The sequence below is a fragment of the Lacerta agilis genome, chromosome 11, assembly GCF_009819535.1.
Source record: "Lacerta agilis isolate rLacAgi1 chromosome 11, rLacAgi1.pri, whole genome shotgun sequence".
Taxonomy (NCBI): domain Eukaryota; kingdom Metazoa; phylum Chordata; class Lepidosauria; order Squamata; family Lacertidae; genus Lacerta; species Lacerta agilis.
This window is the reverse complement of record NC_046322.1, coordinates 3,452,709-3,474,510: the sequence shown is the minus strand read 5'-3', so window position 1 is coordinate 3,474,510 and position 21,802 is coordinate 3,452,709. Positions and strand designations below refer to the sequence as shown.

The window sequence follows — 21,802 nt, the reverse complement described above, 5'->3', positions numbered from 1 at the left end:
GGTTTGGAGCTGTTGGTACTTTTAAGAAAGTAGGATTCAGGCTGCGAAGACCTTAACGCTTTAATGACTTCCGTGACGCACACTATTCCCCAGTGCAGCCAGAGTGAGGCCCCAAATCCTCAAGCGTACAGCGTACTTTGTAAAGCAAACGAACCAAGGGTATCCTAACAATTGGGGAAAGCAGAGGCAAAGTCTAAAAAAAAATGGGGATAGGGAGGAGAAATTCCTAACTGTGTGTCTTGCTCTCCTCTTGCTCTCTTCTTCTTTTTTGGTTCTATCAGTCCTTTGTTTATTTTTTTTTTGGTTTTTTTGGTTGGTTTTTGTAACAAAAAAAAGTCCGTTGGCACACCAAGGGGTGGTCGCGCTTCTGCAGGGAGCCTCAAACATTGTCCCTCTGCTTCACCTTGGACAGCTTGACGGCTTCCTCCTCATCGCATTCTTGTTGGTGAAGGTGGTGCTGAGGCGGTTCGTCGTGGCAACCGATCATCAGCTGGTAGACCAGCACGCCAGCCGTGGCTCCGAGGAAAGGAGCCACGATGGGGATCCACCACCAGCCCCTGCCAGTCCTGTGAGAGGCAAACACAAGGAAATGGATGGGTGAGATAGGAAGGTCAACCAATCTGGCATGTCCGGATTGCGTGCTTCTCCTCTTTATTCTTTCCTCAAGGCCCATTTCTCCTCTCAGAAGAGACTGCCTGTCCCATCCCAGGAAGCACACCCCATCCAGTGACAGCCTCTCCTGTTAGTAATTCAGGTTCCCCCCCCCTAAAAGAAGACCTGAGGTCAAAGGACACCTGGAATTTAGCTTCATGCCTCCCCATTTTCAAAAAAATTGGGAAATATCACTCTAACTCAACCATCCTCCATGGAGCAATCCCAAACTCCTCCCTCTCACAATGGCAGCTGGTGTGAGACTCCATGGATGGTGTTGACCTCGAAAATATCTCTCAGAAGGTCAGCCAAGGACTTGCTTGCAATTAAATTGTCCTCAGATCCCACCTGGGCGCATAGACCAGGACTATGTCTTGACAAGGATATTGAGCCTCGGACACTAACTTTCCACCATTAAAGGCTCCTCCAAATTTTAGGAAGGCAGATCAAAGTCCAAAAGCCCCCCACAAAAGTCTCCAGTTGATGTCAGTGCGTCCCGGTAAAAAACAACAAGCCCAAAACCCCACCTAAAGTGCTTCGGCTTCAGGTGCCTCCCCCAAAGATGTGGACTACAACTCCCATCATCTTTGACTGATGGCTATGCTAGGTGGGGCTGATCAGAGTTGAGTTGGAGTCTGAAACTGCTGGAGGGCAGCTATTTATGTGATAGCACCTCCAAAACACCAGCCTTTGTAACAATAGTAGTTGTGATGTTCCCAAGCCAGAGTTCATTATTATGAGCTCCTTGTTCACGAATGCAAATTTAAATAAAAACAAATGCAAGCAAAGTCCTGCTGGTGACATTTTTTTTTGCAAGGATGAGGAACCAGCCCTGCAGGTGATATTGGACTCCAGCTCCTACATGCCTAAGTGAAATATAATCGGAGTCAAGTGAATTTCATGCTCTTTATTCAGCTCATAGTAGCGAGGAATGAATGTTCCCCCAAAACGTCTGCTATAAATACATTATTTACACAATGGGCCCCACGTGATTGGCCAGTTCCAGGATACTCCTGTATGCCAATCAGGTTGCGGATTCACTTCCACCTGGAGCTGGATTGGGTGGCTCCTGCGGACCAATCAGACTGCTGCATTCTGGATCCTATTTTTCTAGGACCAATCAGACTGCTGCATTCTGGATCCTATTGTTCTAGGACCAATCAGACTGCTGCATTCTGGATCCTATTTTTCTAGGACCAATCAGACTGCTGCATTCTGAATCCTATTTTTCTAGGACCAATCAGACTCCTGCATTCTGGATCCTATTTTTCAAGGACCAATCAGACTCCTGCATTCTGAATCCTATTTTTCTAGGACCAATCAGACTGCTGCATTCTGGATCCTATTTTTCTAGGACCAATCAGACTGCTGCATTCTGGATCCTATTGTTCTAGGACCAATCAGACTGCTGCATTCTGAATCCTATTGCTCTAGGACCAATCAGACTGCTGCATTCTGGATCCTATTTTTCTAGGACCAATCAGACTGCTGCATTCTGGATCCTATTTTTCTAGGACCAATCAGACTGCTGCATTCTGAATCCTATTGTTCTAGGACCAATCAGACTGCTGCATTTTGGATCCTATTCAACTCAGTACATAACACTAAGCTACCATGGGCAAGGCCAAGAATGGTGGGAGTTGTAGCCTAGCAACACCTGGGGGACCACCCATGACCTACTGTGAAGGCACATAAGGAATCCACTTACGTGAAAACCTCTGAGCCCCAGCCAGCAATGGCAGTGAAGAGGCGGGGTCCGAAGTCTCGAGCTGGGTTGACGGCATATCCAGAGTTGAACCCCATGGATGTCCCAATGACCAAGATGACGAAGCCAACGGTGAAAGCCTCCAGTCCTTTGGGGACGGGGTTGTTGTGGGGGTCCACAATAGCCAAGACGCACACGAGCAGGGCTGCTGTGCCGATGAACTGAGAAGGTAAAGGGGGAAGGAGGAAGAGGTGAGAACCTGGTTTTCCTCCGCCTCAAAATGTCTCCGTCTTGCACTTCTTACAGCATTCGGGGTCTTTTGGCTGGGAATGCCTTTCAAAAGCCCTCCCATTCTTACCTGGTCAAAAAATCCGTTGACGGGGGTCAAGTGCTTTGAAGGGTAGGTAGCAAATATCCCTGCGGTGGCGTTCTCGCCGATTACTAATAGCTGGTTCCCACCAAAATCATAAATAGCATCTAGGAAAAAAGGAAAGAAAGCAGGGATCTCATCAAAGCCGTGCCACCATTCCCAGTTTCTTTATATCGTAAATATATGGTGAAGATTAGTCTTACTCTTGAGGGGGGGATATATCAGTAGATAGCATGGATGGGGATCCTGGGCTCCCCCAAAGGCTTATTTTTTAAAAATGATTTGTTTTTAAGAAACAAAGCTGGCTATTGGGGGGGGGGGGTAATTATTCATCTATGTTTAAACCAGGAAAATCACACACACCCAAGAGGCTGTTGGACTACAACTCCCATCATCCCTTGGTCAGGCTAGCTGGGGTTAGTGGGAGTTGGAATCCAACAGTACCTGGAAGCAGGGGCGGAGCAAGGGGTGGGGGCAGCCCGCCCCGGGTTCCAGGGGAGGGGGGGTGACACTTTGGCCAGCCCACCCTGCCCCGCCCTGCCGGGCGGGCCCCGAGCGGGCCATGCCTCCTTTTCCCCCTTTCATCGACTCTTTTTTGGCACGAGGGGTGGGCCAGCGAGGAGGGGGCATCACTCTTGTCACTGGCATGATGCCCCCTCCTCGCTGGCCCTCCCCTCGTGCTGAAAAAGAACCTCTAAAGGGGGGGGGAGGAAAGCAGAGCAGGCGCGTTAAAGGAAATTCTCCATCCCTGAATCCCAATGCACTAACTGGGGGAACTCTAGGCAAAGTCTCAACAATAAAGGCAACAGGACCTCAATGTCAAAACAAAATAAAAAATAAAAAATTCCTTCCAGTAGCACCTTAGAGACCAACTAAGTTTGTTCTTAGTATGAGCTTTTGTGTGCCTCTGTATTCCTTCAGCTCAGTTGCAGCTGCTTTTGATTCCCTCATTCTAATGTTGAGGTTTGCAAGATTCTATGGAAACAGGTTTATTCCCCCTCCAGGGCCAAGATCTCAACACCATTCACTTTGCCTGCCCACCAAAGGAAAGAGGAGCCCCACCAGACCAGAGGAGAAATGATGCAAAATAATCCCTACCCTGACTTAACCTGCCATGTCCTGAAACTCTTAGGAAGGAACTGTGTTAATTTCAAGTCCCCATTACCGTTCCAGATCTAAGTCAGAAGGGAAGGCAGGTTCCGGAGGCTCAGGAAGACATGCTCAACCCATGCGCTTGCTAACTTACCAATGTACAAGCCGAAGACGATACCCGCTCCTAGGAATGCCCCGATGGTTTGTGCTAAGGCATAAATAGGCAACTTGAGCCAAGGTTCCCGGGCCATAAGGCACATGGCGAAGGTGACAGCAGGGTTCAAATGGGCACCTGTGGAAAAATGCCATGGTTAGGGTTCTTGTTTTGTTTCCAGGCACGCATAAGATGGAGAGGGCTTTGCATGGCAGAGAGTTGGGCTCGGTGACCCTTCCAGCTGTACAGTTCTATGGTTCTAAGGCTGCTCATATTATTGGGGACATCTCGTAGGTGGTGCAAACCTCCAAGGATCGGGGATCCTTCTCGTGACATGACTAAACGTGTCAAAGTCTTGTCGCAGAGGCTGTCTCTTGGAAACAGGACAAGTTTGTTTCAGGGTAATGCAAAGCTGGAGTAAGTTTAATTTAGGTCTAATTTAAACCACTTAAATCCCTACCTCAATTATGCACAGTAAGCTACTGCGCAAGAGTTCTCTCATCACACATAACTTAAATTTAAATGCATGTCTGCTTTAGAGTAAATTAAATTCATGTTAAGTGTATATCCCGTGAGGTTTCCTCCCAAGTAGGTAAGCCTAGGGCTACAGCCTTCAGGTGCTGCTCTCAGTTCCTGGGAGGTGCAGGGAATAACTACTCACAGACAGTAGGAGTCAGGCAGACCTAAATTCCACAATGGGAGGTCCTTAGTCAACTGTGGCCAAATCTGTGTCATATCATAAAGTTCAGGCACATACCAGAGATCTGTCCAGCGATCAGAATTCCAAGAGTCACAGCAAAGCCAAAAGCTAGGTTGATGGTCAGGAACTGTCCGCTTTTTCCACCGCTGAGTACAGATTGGGCCACTGAACCACAACCAAATACCTGAAAGGAGAAAAAATAAATCCTGGTCAAATCCAGTTTGGTGGATCACATCCTCTAGCAGCACCAAAGTATAACTTTACTTTATGAAAGACACCCAATGATTTTCTTTTCTATTCTTCAGGCATTCTAAGAGGTGATCCTGCTGCAGGTGTTCACTAACCACATTCTCAGGTGTACAACCTTCCATCCTAAACTGAGCTCAGGAGAACCCAGTTCAGAGTGTTTACAGAAGTTGGTTGTGCACAGCACTGATTGGCTGGAAGCAGTGTTGTCACTAACTCATTCCTTCTGTCCTGGAGCAGTTTTTCAAAATGTAAATTGTTGGTTCTGATTTCGTTGGGGGATTTGTGTAGTTGTTTTTGTTTTGTTTTGGTTTTAATGCTTGTAAGTGGTGTTTAAAAAATGATAAAGGAAGGACAGCCCACCTGTAACATGCAGGTGGGGCAAGACAGTCTATTGAATTAGTTGGTGGTTTCCTGGCTAGAGCAACTTTTGCAAACTTGGAATGAAGGCAGGCTGAAGATTTAAAATCAAAACCAAAACCAAGATTCCTCTTTTGCATCTACAAAAAGTGCCAAAAGAGAAGTTGATCTCCCACATGGATTTAAATATACTCCAAAATATGACAATTCAGAAATAGGAAAGCATTTGTGTCAATCTGCTGAGCCACGAATCATGCAGATCTTCCCAAATCCAATAATTCTAGGGCATTTCCAGACACTTGTGTATTGAGCATTCACCTTAACTTGTTTGTGGGGAGATCACACAACAAGGTCTGCTTAATGTCTCTGCTTTCAGGGAGGCTGGACAATGTTGCATCAAGGCATCAAGCATCATCTCACATTTTCCAGTGCATTTCCCCCATGAATTTCCTTATCACAAAAAGTCCAGTTTGGGGGGGGGGGGTGGACTTGCTGCACAATACCTCTGTAGCAACTGTGATTGCATAACTTGAATTTGCTGGCATGTGATTGAACCCCCTCAAAAATAGCAACAGTTTGGAAGCATCCTGAAATATGCTCGAGGCTCAGTACATAACACATCCCAACTGCAAAGAAGGAACTGTAGTCACATAACCACATCCTCAGTCCCACTGAAAGCATTAGGGAGGAAATCACAGTACATCCAAGAACTGCAGCCTGGCTCAGACTGGAAATGAATTATCATTCTGCATTATCGCACAACCCACACGGCAGGTGGGCTTCAACAGCTGCTGACAACAGAATCGACGACTGGGTATAAAACAAAGATGTATTCACTGGGCACACAGGAATCAGCGTGATATTTGAGAAACAGGATCCGGCCATCTGATGGGCACACATGCCATATACATTCGCAAAGCTTCCATTCCAAATATCTCAAGATGGACAGTAGAATAACCAAGCAACAGAGCTGAATTTCTTCAGTTGTAACAGGCTGCAGAATTCCACATTTCCTGCTGCACAGTTGTTATTGTTGTTGTTGTTCAGTCGTTCAGTCGTGTCCGACTCTTCGTGACCCCATGGACCAGAGCACGCCAGGCACGCCTATCCTTCACTGCCTCTCGCAGTTTGGCCAAACTCATGTTAGTAGCTTCGAGAACACTGTCCAACCATCTCATCCTCTGTCGTCCCCTTCTCCTTGTGCCCTCCATCTTTCCCAACATCAGGGTCTTTTCTAGGGAGTCTTCTCTTCTCATGAGGTGGCCAAAGTACTGGAACCTCAACTTCAGGATCTGTCCTTCCAGTGAGCACTCAGGGCCGATTTCCTTGAGAATGGATAGGTTTGATCTTCTTGCAGTCCATGGGACTCTCAAGAGTCTCCTCCAGCACCAGAATTCAAAAGCATCAATTCTTCGGCGATCGGCCTTCTTGATGGTCCAGCTCTCACTTCCGTACATTACTACTGGGAAAACCATAGCTTTAACTATACGGACCTTTGTTGGCAACGTGATGTCTCTGCTTTTTAAGACGCTGTCTAGGTTTGTCATTGCTTTTCTCCCAAGAAGCAGGCGTCTTCTAATTTCGTGACTGCTGTCACCATCTGCAGTGATCATGGAACCCAAGAACGTGAAATCTCTCACTGCCTCTCACTGCACAGTTAGCTTGGCACAGAATGTGGACTTTAGTAATTTTGAAGTACGCTGTATGCACAGCATAACAGATAAGTTTATAAGCGGGCCTACAGAAAAGAACTTTTATTTGTGCATTATGCAAGCTAGTCCTCTGTTTGCCTTTAGGATTAGGGTTCCTCCCCTTCTTTAAACAGACAAAATGTTTTTTCCCTCTCTCTCTCTCTCTCTCTCTCTCTCTCTCTCTCTCTCTCTCTCTCTCTCTTTCTGCTCCTTATCGTAGCGGACGCAAAAAGCTCTGAAGGGTTATTTGTCCTTGAGCTTTGTCCTATGGCCTCTGAACCAATACAGGGCAAAACACACACACACACAAAAGTCTTTGCAGTGTTTATGTTCGACTAACCCAGAAAGAATGTTATCGCCCAGAGTCACAACTTCCCTGCGAGGGAGGTCAAATTGACGAAGCATGGAGCGCACACAGCCTTTGCAAACCAGCCTTAACCACAGCAACAGGGGCCGATTCAAAGCTTCCAGGAAAGCTGGCTTCTTTTGAACAATGGAACCTGGCTCAGTCGGCATTGCTCAAGGCTTTTGACAAATGTCGAGGCTCAGAGACCTTGAATGAAAGAACAGCCTCACACAGTGGAGGGTGAGAGATGGAGATTAAAAGGAGCGTGGCTGACAGGCCAAAAAAAACCCACATTTCTTGAAACTTATTTTCTCCTGAGCCCAAAGTTGCTAAGAGCACACAGGGAACTTTGGTCCCAGAGTAGGGGTCAGCCCAGAGATTTACAGAGCCTGGGGTGCAAAGTCTAAATGGCACCCCAGATTGTGTGCAACCTATTTGCGGGGGTAGAGCACAATTTATCAGGGTGTTTTTCCAAGAAAAGAAGAGAAGAAGAGTTTGGATTGGATATCCCGCTTTATCACTACCTGAAGGAGTCTCAAAGAGGCTAACATGTGGAGGAGCGGAGACGCAAACCCGGTTCACCAGATTATGAGTCCACCGCTCTTAACCACTACACCAAGCTGGCTCTCCTTCATCCCACACTTCCACTTCCCCATGCAAGAGGCTTTTCATTTCCCCCACCATTTCCTCCAGGAAAGCCCACTGTTTACTGCTGAATCATCACAGACACCACTCGGGTTTTCTGAGAATTGACAATTGTTCCGATTCAGCAGTAAACGGTGGGTTTTCCCTGGGAAAATGGCAAGGCAAAGGAAAAACCTCTCGGTCAGGCAGGGGCGGAGCAAGGGGGCAGGGGCGACCCGCCCCGGGTTCCAGGGGAGGGGGGGTGACACTTTGGCCGGCCCCGCCCTATCCTGCCCTGCCGTGTGGGCCCCAGACAGGGGCATGCCGCCTTTTCCCTTTTTCAGCGGCTTTTTTCGGTGTGAGGGGCGGGCCAGCGAGGAGGGGGCGTTATGCCACCGACAAGCGTGACACCCCTCCTCGCTGGCCCACCCCTCACCTCCATGCCTCATCCGACGTGCGTCATGACATCACGTCACGGCGCATGTGTCGTGCCCCGCCCCCAGGGGGGTGCCTCCGCGCCGCCGCCCCGGGCAGCGCAGAGGCTTCCTCCACCACTGCGGTCGGGACAAAGAGAATAAAACATGGACCACATGCAAGTGTGGGTGAGCCCTCCGTGGTGATTGACAGGAGGGCTTCCCAAGGGAGTGTGCCCCAATGGATGGGGCAGATCCGTCTGTGTTTGCTGCCGCCTTTCCCCAGAGCTGCTCTGTTTGAAGAACAGCCAAGCCTGCTCTCCTTTCACAGCTCTCCTTTGTTGCGGTGCCTAAACAACAGCAAATACCAGCTAATCCAACCTGCCAACTTCAGTCAGCTAGGCAATCCGTCACACAAGCAGCCAGATAAAAAACACTAAAGGCTGACATTTAAAGGAACAGAGGTTCTGAGCTCCTAGGGACGAGATCCCTTCACGCAAACTGAGAGGAGGTGCGGGATCAGTTCACCTTAAAGTTTAAAAAGCTGGCGCCCTGGAACCAAGAGGGCGTTGCTTGCCACGGGTGATGGCTGCAGGCACACATTCTGCAAATCTCTGCTGGTGGCCAGTGTGTTGCAGCTGGAGAAGGCCATAGTTTGGTGGCAGAGCATCTCTTCCTTGCCTGTGGATGGTGGCAGGTTTAATCCCTGGCTTCTCCAAAGAGGCCTGGGAGAAAACCTTGCCTGAAAGCCCAGATAACTGCTGCCGGTCAGTGCGGACAATACTGAGCTAGATGGCGCAGCTCAGAAGAAGGCAGCTTCCTGCGTTCTTCCTGTGCTGCTATGTTGCTCAAGTCTTGTCAGGAGGTGGGGCTTTGGTGCAAGTGAACAGAAATGCAAACTTTTTCGGATTGGTTAAAAGAAAATCTCTTTTAAAGTAAGCAAATTTTAGTACAACTGTGAGTTTCTTTAACATTTGGAAGAGGGTGGGTTGGAGGAAACACCTTCAAAGCCTGCCACCTGCGCAATGCAATCTTCCCCAACCTGGTGCCCTCCAGGTGTATTTTATTACCGCTCCTGTGCCCAGGCTGGCTGGGGCCAATAGCATCACCTCCAACATTTCTCCAGAGAAAAGAGGGACGTCCTATTCCATTACCCCCCCCCCCCAAAAAAAAATAGGGACATCGAAAAGCAGGACTTTCTGGGACCAAATGACAAACAGGGATGGCTTCGGTAATTCCGAGATTGTCCTTGGAAAATCAGGACAGACGGAGGGTCTGGAGACCACCAGGATGGTTGAGGCATAGTGCATCGGATTTGGGGACTAAATTGAGGGGAGAAAAGAAAACTCTCTCTCTCTCTCTCTCTCTCTCTCTCTCTCCTCTCTCTCTCTTTCTGCAAATCTCTGCTATTGAATGAGGTGCCTCGTTAATCTCTCTGTGACCACAGTAAAAAGTCCAAATGGCACGAGTAATTATGAGCAAGTCTGGAATAAACCATATCATAAGAACATAAGGAGAGCCTGCTGGATCGGGCCAATAGTATCCTGTTCCAACCGTAGCCAACCAGATGCCTGCAAGCCGGACCCAAGCACAAGAGCTCCATCTCCCCTCTTGTGGTTTCCAGAAACTGGCATTCGGAAGCATCACTGTCTCCAACTTCCTCTGTGTTAGGAAGCCACCGTCAGATCACGGTCTTAACGACAAGCAGCTTTGGTGGGGAGGGAAATCCCAGATGTTTGCCTTCCTCCTTTGAACTCTCCCCCCCCTTTTTTAAACTATCTTCCAGATGTCACTACAAAAAGATCTGGACCACTTTTTAGCAAAGGCAGGAAAAGAGAGGGGCGGATTAAGAAGCGACTTCCAGGCAGGACTTTATCCCTGCATCTGGCTCAGAAGCAGAAAGTGCAAAGCGGGGCGTCTGGCAATGCAAACAGATGCCGCCCAGCACCCCAAGATTTGAGGGTAGAAGAGGTTAGGGACCCCCTAACCTCAGGACCCTCAGAGAGGTGCAATATCATAAGTTCTACTGGTGCATAAATTCTGTACCCTTGCAGTTGCAACTCAGAACAGCAGCTCCTGCAGAGAGCTGCATTGGTGTAGCTACCCCAACAACGGATTCAAATGACAAGGAAGGAGATTTCGATTAAACATTGAGGAGAACTTTCTGGTGGTAAGGGCCGTTTGACGGTGGAACTGACCCTCTTGGAAGGGGATGGGTTCATTTTAAAACATTCAATTTTTAACAGAGGCTAGATGGCCCGTCTGTCAGGGGTTCTTCAGCTAGGATTCCTGCATGGCAGCGGGTTGGACTAGATGATCCTCAGGGTCCCTTCCAACTCTACAAATCTGTGATTCTAATAACTTTCTTATCGGTGCAAATTTCCAGCGTTCGGGGCAGGCGTAGTTGCATCCAGATCAGGATCTCAGCAGAAGGTGACAATTGCAAGTTGTGTGCCTAACACTCACAAAACAAGGCGGCTTTTGCAACGGGACACCTCTCCCTGCTGTTTTGCAAGTTTATGGCACTCTCGAAGTTGCCACTTTCTCTTTCCTTCCAGGGGTTTGGGTCCCGCTTTATTGGGGCTGCTGTGTGCTCAACCGCCCCGCCCTGCCGAGCCGGATGGGTGTGTACCAGCAGGTAGATAACAAACCCTCCAGGTAGAGACTGAAATATACTCGGATTCAGCTCAGTACATAACAGAGACCTTGCCCAACAGTTACTGCCTCTTGTGCAGATTTTTTAAGAGCCTGCTAAAGTTCATCTTCCTGTAGCTCCACACTCCTTATATATTATTACTCATTTAAAAACACTCCGATGGAAGCCGCTTCCCTGTTGAAAGCAAATCCCTGGAGCATTCGGGGGTGGGGGGGCTGTTTCACCTGGAGGCTTTTTCAGGCTTCCTTTGCTCTAATGAAGATGTGATACGGATCTCGAATGATTGCAGGGCGTGTTGAGATTAATTTCTTAAACCTGGCACTGGTGGAAACATTTTCTGAGATGCAGGAATTCCCTAAGGCGTGCAGGAGTGAAAGTTCTCACTGCAGAAAAAGCTGAAGCTTGAAGGAACCCGAATTCGAGATTACAGCACAGAGTTTTGCCTCCCTGCCTCCCACAATCCATGCCAGAGCGAGCGTCGGGTATTGAGCCCTCTCCCTCCTGTCTCTGGGTGGAAATTGCAAGGATAATTACCCCCCAATAAATTAATCCTTGTTTTGCTCTTCCCTGTTCTGTCCCCTCCTGGTTCCAAGAGACTGGGGTGCAGGAGGAGGAGGAGGTGGAGAAGCCCCTGGTCCATCCCTGGCCTGCCCTGCCTCTTCCTCCTCTTCCTCCAGCTCTGACGCTTCCCCTGTCTCCGACACTTGCCTCCTGGCCGGCCAGTTCCCCACAAACCACTGACCCCCTCTTTCAAGCCAGACTCCGGCCCCTCTTCCCCCAGCGTCCTGCCAATCCTAGACTCCCCCTTTTTGGGGGCTCGTTGAGGGGAGCTCTGGGTTTGCGTCATCCAGGACATTTCCCTTATGGCTCCCATTTTGCACCTTCGTCTGTGCAATGAGTCTAAATGCCACATGAGGTCTGTGGGGTGCATAGCTGTCAACCTTTCCCTTTTTTGTGGGAAATTCCCTTATTATAGCATTGGGAAACAGCAGGGAGGGTTGACAGCTATGTATACAGCAGTGGAGAACAGCAGGGAGGGTTGAGAGCTATGGTGGGATGTGTTTTGCCCCTGCAAAATGGCTCTCGGACTGTGGTGATGATGAAGAAGAAGAGGAAGAGTTTGGATTTGATATCCCGCTTTAGCACTACCCTAAGGAGTCTCAACTCCTGCCAACCTAGCAGTTTGAAAGCACGTCAAAGTGCAAGTAGATAAATAGGATAAATAGGTACCGCTCCAGCGGGAAGGTAAACGGTGTTTCCATGCACTGTTCTGGTTCGCCAGAAGCGGCTTAGTCATGCTGGCCACATGACCGGCTCCCTCGGCCAATAAAGCGAGATGAGTGCCGCAACCCCAGAGTCGTCTGCGACTGGACCTGATGGTCAGGGGTCCCTTTACCTTTTAAGGAGTCTCAAAGCGGCTAACATTCTCCTTTCCCTTCCTCCCCCACAGCAAACACTCTGTGAGGTGAGTGGGGCTGAGAGACTTCAGAGAAAACAAAATAAAATAAAAAATTCCTTCCAATAGCACCTTAGAGACCAACTAAGTTTGTTCTTGGTATGAGCTTTCGTGTGCATGCAAGGTCACCCAGCAGCTGCATGTGGAGGAGCGGAGACGCGAACCCGCTTCACCAGATTACGAGTCTACCGCTCTTCACCACTACACCACACTGTGAGCTTCCAGGGAGTCTCCTGGGCTGTGTGCTCAGTGCCTGATCCTGCTGCTTGCGAGGAGCTGATAAAGAGAGTAGCTAGGGCCTGATGGCTCCTCGAGAGAAACAGCTATCGGGGGCCTCCTGCTTGGCCCAGGGCGCCATACCCCACGTGACGTCCAGCCTCTTCCACCCTCCTGCTCCTCAGCCCCACCAGAGGAGGAGGAGGAGGAACTTTGGCCCAAGGTATAAAAGGCTCCAGCCCTGGAAGGGGCTCCATCTCCCAGCCACCACTTTCTGAGAAGCTCCCAGCCCACAGCCAGCCATCATGGTGCAGCTCATCGCCACTGCCTGGAGCAAAGTGGATGTGAAGTGAATGAGTGAAGGAGCCAGGAAACTAGAGGAGGCACTTGGGAGTGGGAGGAAAGGCAGCTTTTAAATCTGTATTGGATTTGTATTCATTTGGTGCATTGGTGGTGCTACCCGCTCCTAGGATTTCAGTCTAAGATTGCAATCCTATGCAGGCTTTCCTGGGAGGAAGCCCCACGGAACAGAGTGAGGCTTACTTCAGAGTAAACTGCCTCGGGTTGGACTAAGTCCAATAATTAAATCAGCACACATTTTCATGCATTCCAATAAACACTTGCATTTAAAATAATGCAATTTTAAAACAAATATTTACATTTAAAATGACACATTATGAAGGGGAATCTTTTGGCTAATTCACCCAGGTGTCTTTTCAGTCCGCGGAAAGGTCTTCCTAACTGATTAATGTAACCAGCTAAGGCTGTGGTCCTAACCCCATTTATCTGGAAGTAAGCCCCGCTGTTGAATTCAAAGGGATTTACTTGTGGGGAGACATGGTTCGGATTGTGCTGTAATCAATTAAATTTACAGCTCTGGTTTTCGCTCAGTTAAACCCTATAAGGGCTTCTCTGGCGTTCTGCCACAAAAGCTAAACTTGGGAACAGATACTCTTCAGGACACTTTGAAAACGCTTCCTCCTTCCCAGCCCTCTGAAGGATCTCTTAACAGACAGCTCCTCCCATGGCCTCTGAAGCTTGGGCATGCATATAGAGAAATTATACACAGTGACTTCCCTCTTTAATGCCATTTCTAGGTTTCCCACGAAATCATTAGTTACCCTTGCCTTTTCCATCCTTTTCGTCCCTCCGTTCCCCATGTCTGATCCCACATTACTGTGAAACTTTAAACTGTAACCTTTGCGGGGCAGGGGCCTGTCTGGTTGGGTTTGGGCCTGTCTGGTTGGTTGGGTTTGGCAGATTTGCATGGGTGTAATAATAATAATAATAATAATAATAATAATAATAATAAATTATTTCTGCCCCGCCCATCTGGCTGGGTTTCCAACAAGACACTCACTGCAGTACAGTGGTGAGCAGGTCTCTGATGAAAATCGATTGTAGCTGGTAATAGATGGCTAAAATGGGAGGGGTAGGAGGGAGCTGTCAATGGGATTGAAAAATAAGAAGCTAGAAGATGGAAAAGATACAGTCAGGCTGCAGTGAAACAACAGGGGTGCCGTCACGGAATTATGCTACAACAGCCTGAGACCTCTGGCCTTCAGGAATTCAGCCCAGGGGTAGATAGAAGATAATTTTATTCTTAACGCTTCTGGCCAGACATTCCTGTGAAGGGTGGCTTGTTACCGAATAATACCCAGTGGCTGGTAGGAGCTGGCCGATGGGGGCGAATGGCAGGGTCCTGATAGCTGAGAATCTCTCTCCAGCTTTTGGAATGAGGTATGCACCACAGCTTGGTGAACGTGACGGCCGTCCAGCACATTGGAGGGTGAGGACAGAGGGAGCTGAAAGGAGGAATTTGAAGCTGAAATGGGCAGCGGCTCTCCAGTATTTCAGATCTCTTCTAGCCCTCCCTAGAGATCCCAGGAGTTCAATCGGGGAGCTTCCTCGATGTTGGACCTTCTATAAATATTGAACAGTCAAGTGCTGAGGTACCAGCAGCAAAGTAGGGCATTCTTAGGCCAGCTATCCCTTCTTCCAAAGTAAAACGCATTCATTCAGACCGATCTCATATTCCCAGCGGAGAGGCGAGGCAGTCTAACTGGGGCTATGATAATTGTGAACATTTGTGTCAACAATGGCAAGTGACACACATACACACACACATCTGAAAACACCCACCACACCCGACAGGGAAAGCCAACAGCACTGACCGCACAACCCACACACATCGGGGTCTTTCAGACAAACTATTTCCACAGGATCCCATTCTCTAGACAATTCCAGGCTGCTGCTCTTTTCAGGTGGGTTTTCAGTCACCTGCCAGCAAATTAAAGTTGTGCCATTTGAGCAAAACAAGTCCAATTCCCCACAAAAGGTAAGGTTTTTGGAGACAAGGGAAGGGGAGGGAAGGGAAGGGAAGGGAAGGGAAGGGAAGGGAAGGGAAGGGAAGGGAAGGGAAGGGGAGGGAAGGGAAGGGAAGGGAAGGGAAGGGAAGGGAAGGGAAGGGAAGGGAAGGGAAGGGAAGGGAAGGGAAGGGAAGGGAAGGGAAGGGAAGGGAAAGGAGGAAAATGCGCTGGAAAGTACAGGATGATGCTCACTTAATGCAACAATGTCTGACCTCCCTGCAAACATTTCAGAACAAATGGTCCTTCAGCGGCTGACACTGTATCACCTCCCCACCCAGCAAGCTTTGGGCAAGCAAATCGGGAGGAATGCTCAAGGAGCAGGTCATCTGGAAGCAACTTCTCCGATTTTTTTTACGATTTTAAAACAGGGATGCAGCTATGGAACAGCTCCCAGATGCAGATGCTTAGAGTCTTGGGGAGCCTTTGCATTGACAAACTGCTGAGCCGCGATTGCTGCAATGGCATTTCCTTCTTGCACAGCAGCAAACTTAAAAGAAGAAGTTTTTAAAAACAAAAAAACAAAACAAAACAACCCCATATATAGTCTGTGTTTCAGGCTACGTACGCACCATACATGTAAAAAGCACATGTAAACCACACTTTCCCCCTCCCACGAATGCGAGGAACTGTACTTATTTCTTCACAGGGCCACATTTCTCAGCACCCTTAACAAACTACAGTTCCTGGGATTCTTTTTTTGGGGGGGGGTGCAGGTTCTGAAAGTATAGCTGCCTCGTGCATTTTGGAAGAGAAAGGAGACAAGTTGGGCTATTGCAAGTTACATGTGAGATTTACATAGTGCCAGGCAAACTCTGGACTTGTTGGGGTGCTCTAGGCAAGCACTTGGGGTTGTTTCGTTTACGATGCAAAGCAAAGCGTAAATTTGCCACTGAAGGCTTGCTCAACCAGGAGCTACTGCCGGTGTTGGCACCCTCAAAAAGTGGGGGCCACTTTCACAGTTTAAGTGCACACCTAAAAATGCCTCTACCAACCTAGTGGCCTCCAGTTGTTTCAAACTCTGCGCTGGTTACAGTTGTAGTCCAAAACCACCAGGTTGACAAAGTCACTTAGACTCAGTTCTCAATCTGTGAAACGGGATTTTATGAGGAGGGCATACTTTGCAAGCTTATTGTGAAAACGAGACATTGCTCCTATGAATATTAGCTGTAGAATTCTGCTTGTGAATTCATGGGCTGGAGGTGCTGGGGGGGGCGGGGAGATTACAGGGTACATCGTAAAAAATGCAAACTTGCCTGCAGTTCTTTTTGGAGAGTCAATTTGGCTGGCTGTGTGAACATGCAGACTTTCAGGTTACACAGAACGCTTCAAGACTGTTTGCTGCCATTCTGTGTAACTCAAAATCTTTCCTGTTCCAAGACATTTTGATCTTTGAAAGTGTTTTATTTCCAGTTCCTCCCTAGCTTCTGGAGGCACCCCCCTCCACCAGGACACAAGGAAAGGGGGATTTCTGTTGCTAAACATCCCATTAAAAGCAGCTCTGCAGAGGCAAGAGGGTCTTCCAGAACCAAATTTTCTGCCAAACCCTTTTTAACCTCTGAGGATCACACAAAATCACCACTCAACAAACCATCCCGCAATTTTTCTGAGAAGCTGAATCTGGGCTCTTACATCTGTGCAATACAATAAATCCAAAACTTCTCTTCTCCTGTCTCCCAAGCCCATTGCTCCCCCAAAATCCACTTACCACCAGGATCAAGGTTCCCAGACACTCAGCCAGGGCCTGACGGACAAGTCTATTCCTGATCCGCAGCCTCAAGCCGATGGCTGAGAGGAGGTCCTTCTGCCGTCCCATAATCTCTGCCTTGTCTCTTCTCCGCTTTCTGTGTCCAGGTGAGCAAGAGTCCTTCTCAGCTCTCCAAGCTTGGCTCTCTGTAGCTCTTGAGCAGACCTGCCTCGCCTTATAAACGTGCAGAAAGGGAGAGAAATCCTGGACACACCTCCCCTGAGAAACTCCACCCCAACCAACTTATCTTCAAGTGCAATTTCTTCCACCCCTTCTTCCTTATTTTTTTTTTCTTGACAGCGTAAGACTGAGTGGGCGGTTTTGCTAGCTCCTCTCCTCCACCCCCTCCAGTAGTATTACTCATGTGCAGTTAAAACCACAACCCATCTGATTCAACTCATTCTACCAGTGGCACTGCATTTGCCAACCTGGCGCCCTCCAGATCAAGGGAAGTAATAGTACTACCACTCTATTCTGTCTTGTTCAGACCCCACCTGGAGTCCTGTGTCCAGTTCCGGGCACCAGAGTTTAAGAAGGATATTGACAAGCTGGAAGATGCGCAGAGGAAGGAGATTAAGTGTGCACTCAGTGTATCTGAAGTAGTGTGCATTCAGTGTATCTGACGAAGTGTGCATGCACACGAAAGCTCATACCAAGAACAAACTTAGTTGGTCTCTAAGGTGCTACTGGAAGGATTTTTTTATTTTTTATTTTTTATTTTGTTTTGACTATGGCAGACCAACACGGCTACCTACCTGTAAAGGGAGATTAAGGTGATGAGGGGTCTGGAAACCAAGACTTAGGAGCTTGGTTGAGGGAGCTGGGTATGTTTATCCTGGAGAGGAGGAGAATGATAGTTGACACGACAGCCACCTTCAAATATCTAAAGGGCTGTCATATGGAAGATGGAGCAAACCTGTTTTCTGTTGCTCCCGAGGATTGGACCCGAACCAATAGATTAAAGACAAGAAAGGAGATTCTGATTAAATGTTAGGAAGAACTTCTGGATTGTCAGAGCTGTTTGACAGCAGAATGCTGTTGGGGGTTCCTTAGCTGTGATTTCTGCCTTGCAGGGGGTTCAACTAGATGGCCCTTTGTGTAAGGTTACCAGATTTTTTTTCAATGAATCCGGGGACACTTTTCAACTTCAATGGATTTTGTATGGGGACTGATTTGTAAATCCGGAGACTGTCCCCGGGAAACAGGGACATCTGGTAACCTTACCTTTGTGTCCCTTCCAAGTCTTCAATATTACGATTCTATTACCCGTTCCATGACAGAATAAATAATTTTTGCTCTGTTCTTTGGAAAAGTTCTGCTTCAGATGTTCAGTAGCTCCAGGTAGATATCTCCTTCTGCCTGACACATTTTCAAAGGACTGCGTCATCTTCCTTAGTATTCAGGATCACAAACCAGATTCACGAGGGTGCAAATTAATCAAAGAATCATAGAATTGTAGACACATTCCAGCTTGTCAACTAAGTTTGTTCTTGGTATGAGCTTTCGTGTGCATGCACACTTCTTCAGATACATGTGTGCATGCACACGAAAGCTCATACCAAGAACAAACTTAGTTGGTCTCTAAGGTGCTACTGGAAGGATTTTTTGTTTGTTTGTTTGTTTTGACTATGGCAGACCAACACAGCTACCTACATGTAACTGCAGCTTGTCAACATCCTTCTTAAATTGTGGTGCCCAGAATTGGACACAGTACTACAGGTGAGGTCTGACCAAGGTACTATTACTTCCCTTGATCTGGACACTATACTCGTTCTGTTGATGCAGCCTAGAATAGTATTAGCTTTTTTGCTGCTGCATCACACTGTTGGCTCATGTTAAGATTGTGGTCCACCAAGATCCCTAGATCATTTCCACATGTACTATTGGCAAGCCAGATGCCTCTCATCTTATATTCGCACAGCTGGTTCTAAGTGTAGAACCTCACATTTGTCACTGTTGAAATTCATTTTGTCAGTTTGGGCCCAGTTCACCAATCCATTAAGGTCATTTTGAACCCCGAATCTGTATTCTGCGGCATTAGCCACCCCTCCCAGTTTGCTGTCATCTGCAAATTTGATGAGCGCCCCCCTCAATTCCTTCATCCAGGTCATTTCTAAAGAAGTTGCACAGCAATGTAAAAAGAGAAGAAGGAAACAGAAACCTAAACCCCTGTATAATTGGAGCCGAGACTATGGCCCAGATCCTCATTTGAATACAGTCAAACCTCAATTCCCAAACACCTTCGTTTTGGAACCTTTCGGCTCCCGAATGCCAAAAACCAGGAAGTAAATGCTCCAGTTTCCAAACGTTTTTCGGAAGCTGAACATCCGACACGGCTTCCGCTGAAGAAAGCTTTTGCAACCAATCAGAAGCCACACTTTGGTTGTCAAACATTTCAGAAGCCGAACAGGCTTCCAGAACGGATTACGTTCGACAACCGAGGTTTGACTGTACCAGGACATGATGGTTAATTAAAAAGAACTTCTCTGTGCATGTACGGAACTGGGAGGAGGTTTCCAAATGTCTGGGATAAGGGGACAGCGAGCCTCAGCTGCAATCTCTGGCCCTCTGCAGCAAACTCCTAGTTATGTTCTCAGCATAGGAAATTGCCAAGTCTGACAAGTCAACTTTTAGACAAGGGATGTTCCCATCCCTGCTTGGAGATGCTGGGGGACTGAACCCAAGACATTCGGCAAGCCAAGCAGGTGATCTACCATGGAACTGCCATGGAACTGCAAGGAGCTACTGACATGGGCTCTGCTTCCAAAATTCCAGGTTCAAGACCCATGCCAGACATCTGGTGGTCTCTGGCCAGAAGTTCAAACTTTGGCACCAGATGATCTAAACTGGGCAGCTGTTTCATCACATTTGACTGAACCTTCAGGAAAGAGGCTGTTTGAATCCCACCCACCTACCCTCCCTAGATGCCCAACCTCCTCCCCCTCCCATGCCCAAAAACATGCATTCCCTGAACATGTGAAATGGGTTTATTGTTTTTAAATTTGCATGCAATCATAACTTTCTCCCCTTCGGGTGGGGAGGCAATGGAGAGCAATTGTTATGTTTTGCTTGAAGAAAGGAAGACTGAGAAGTGATGAGAGCCACCTTCAAATCTCTGAAAGGCTGCTACGTGGAAGATGGAGCACGCCTGTTTTCTCCTGCTGTGGAAAGCAGGATCTGAACCAATGGATTCGCGTTACGAGGAAGGAGATTCCAACTAAATGGTAGGAAGAACTTTCTGGCCGTAAGAGCTGCTTGGTAGTGGAATGGACTCCCTCAGAAGGTGGTGGACTCTCCTTCCTTGGAGAGGTTTTACAACAGAGGTTGGGTGGCCACTGTCAGTGATTATTCCTGCATTGTAGGGGGTTGGACCAGATAACCCCTTGGGGTCCCTTCCAACTCTACGATTCTATGATTTTAAGTAATTTTATAAACACCTCATTGGTCAGAGGTGATGGGCTTCCTGCCATCCTGGTGTGGGGGAACAACGTGTCACCACCCAGCCAGCAACTTCTTGACATGGAAGCTGTTGCAAGGGTCCGGCCAATGAAGGAATTTACAAAAGAAGGAGATTTTTTTTGCCCTGTAAAGCATCAAAGTTTTAATGGCAAGGCCCTTGCACTTTAGGAGAACCAAGAATTGAAGCACCTCCTCCTCGGAAGCGCACCGCGTTATGGAGCCGCGAAAACGCCCAAAGGTATCCCAGGCCCTGGAATAAGAACGTCTAGTGGAGAGGGCTAATGCTGACAATATTCCCTGGTTCACTTCTCGCTCCCAATCTCCCACAGATCGTCTGGAAAGGCGTCCGGGGTCTGGGCTGCCTCTGGTGCCAGCTCGCGGAAACGCTCCATCTGGAAACAAGATAATGCATCGGCAATGTTGTTGTTAAGATCAGGAATGAAACGGGCTGTGGAGGAAATATTGTGCCACAGGCACTCCAGCACGAACCGGCTGTGGAGGTATGTGCCTGTGGAGGTGCAGCCTCCCCAACATCTTGGTGAGGTTCCCGGGCATATCAGCGCCAGTTTCTGTGGTGTTAAGTACCACCTGTAGGTGAGTGAGGTCCCAGAGTGGGTTTGTGGGATTTTGGAGCAGTATTTTGTATATTGTGGATACCATCCCTTTGCCATGTCTCTCTGCTGTCAGGAGAAGGTTTTTGAAGGTGGTAAAGGGCCTAGTGGCTGCTGTTTTTCCTTCTGGATTGTTTAAGAAGGCTTTTTGTGTGAGAGAATAAATGAGCATAGTTTTTTTCTGCCACTTCTGGAGCTGCGTTGGGGGAGTCCAGATTGGGAGGGTTTGGAATAAATAGAATTTTTTTAAAAAAATTAAAAACATGGCCAGTAACACCTTAGAGACCAACTAAGTTTGTTCTGCGTACAGTGGTGCCCCGCTAGACGAAAATAATTCGTTCTACGAATTTTTCGTCTAGCGGTTTTTTCGTCTAGCGAAGCGGCAATGACAGCTGCGCTCCGCTAAACGAGAAAAAAAAAAAGACGAATTTTTTTCGTCTTGCGAAGCAGCCCCATTGACTTTTTCGTCTTGCGGGGCAGCTTCCACTAGACGAATGCCATTTGTCTAGCGAGTTTTTCGTCTAGCGAGGCATTCGTCTAGCGGGGCACCACTGTATAAGCTTTCATGTGCATGCACACTTCTTCAGAGTGAGTATTGTTCACTGTATTTTCATCTTGGTTGTCGTTCGGTGGGTCTGATGGTTGCCATTCTGGTGGAGGGTTAAGTCTGAGGTTCTCTAGTAGTTGCAGGGCTTCAGGTATGTCGGTGGCTGTGTGCTGTGTTGTGTTAGCTGTTACAATGAGGCGAAATACTTGATTCCTGCTTGTTGAAGACATTGGATACATGGATGTAGGTTTCCTCTATCGGTTTAGGGTCTCTTGTGATAAACCCTGAAACCCTGGATGGAGTTTTCTCCATATTGGAGGTTGGTTGAGTTTCTGAAGTTGTTCCATATTTCTTCTTTCTTTTTGTAGCAGGCAAAGCACACGATGATGTCT

General features: G+C 47.9%; 1 protein-coding gene across 1 annotated transcript; it reads right to left on the bottom strand.

The window, feature by feature from the left end:
• Positions 1 to 287: 287 nt before the first annotated feature.
• AQP3 (aquaporin 3 (Gill blood group)) lies at positions 288 to 16,963 on the bottom strand. Its single transcript, XM_033164558.1, has 6 exons — positions 16,755 to 16,963; positions 4,730 to 4,856; positions 3,973 to 4,110; positions 2,715 to 2,833; positions 2,360 to 2,577; positions 288 to 566 (listed from the first exon to the last, which is right to left on the bottom strand). Exons 1-6 carry the CDS (start codon positions 16,860 to 16,862, stop codon positions 380 to 382), a joined length of 897 nt encoding a protein of 298 aa, XP_033020449.1. The 5' UTR covers positions 16,863 to 16,963; the 3' UTR covers positions 288 to 379.
• Positions 16,964 to 21,802: the final 4,839 nt, after the last annotated feature.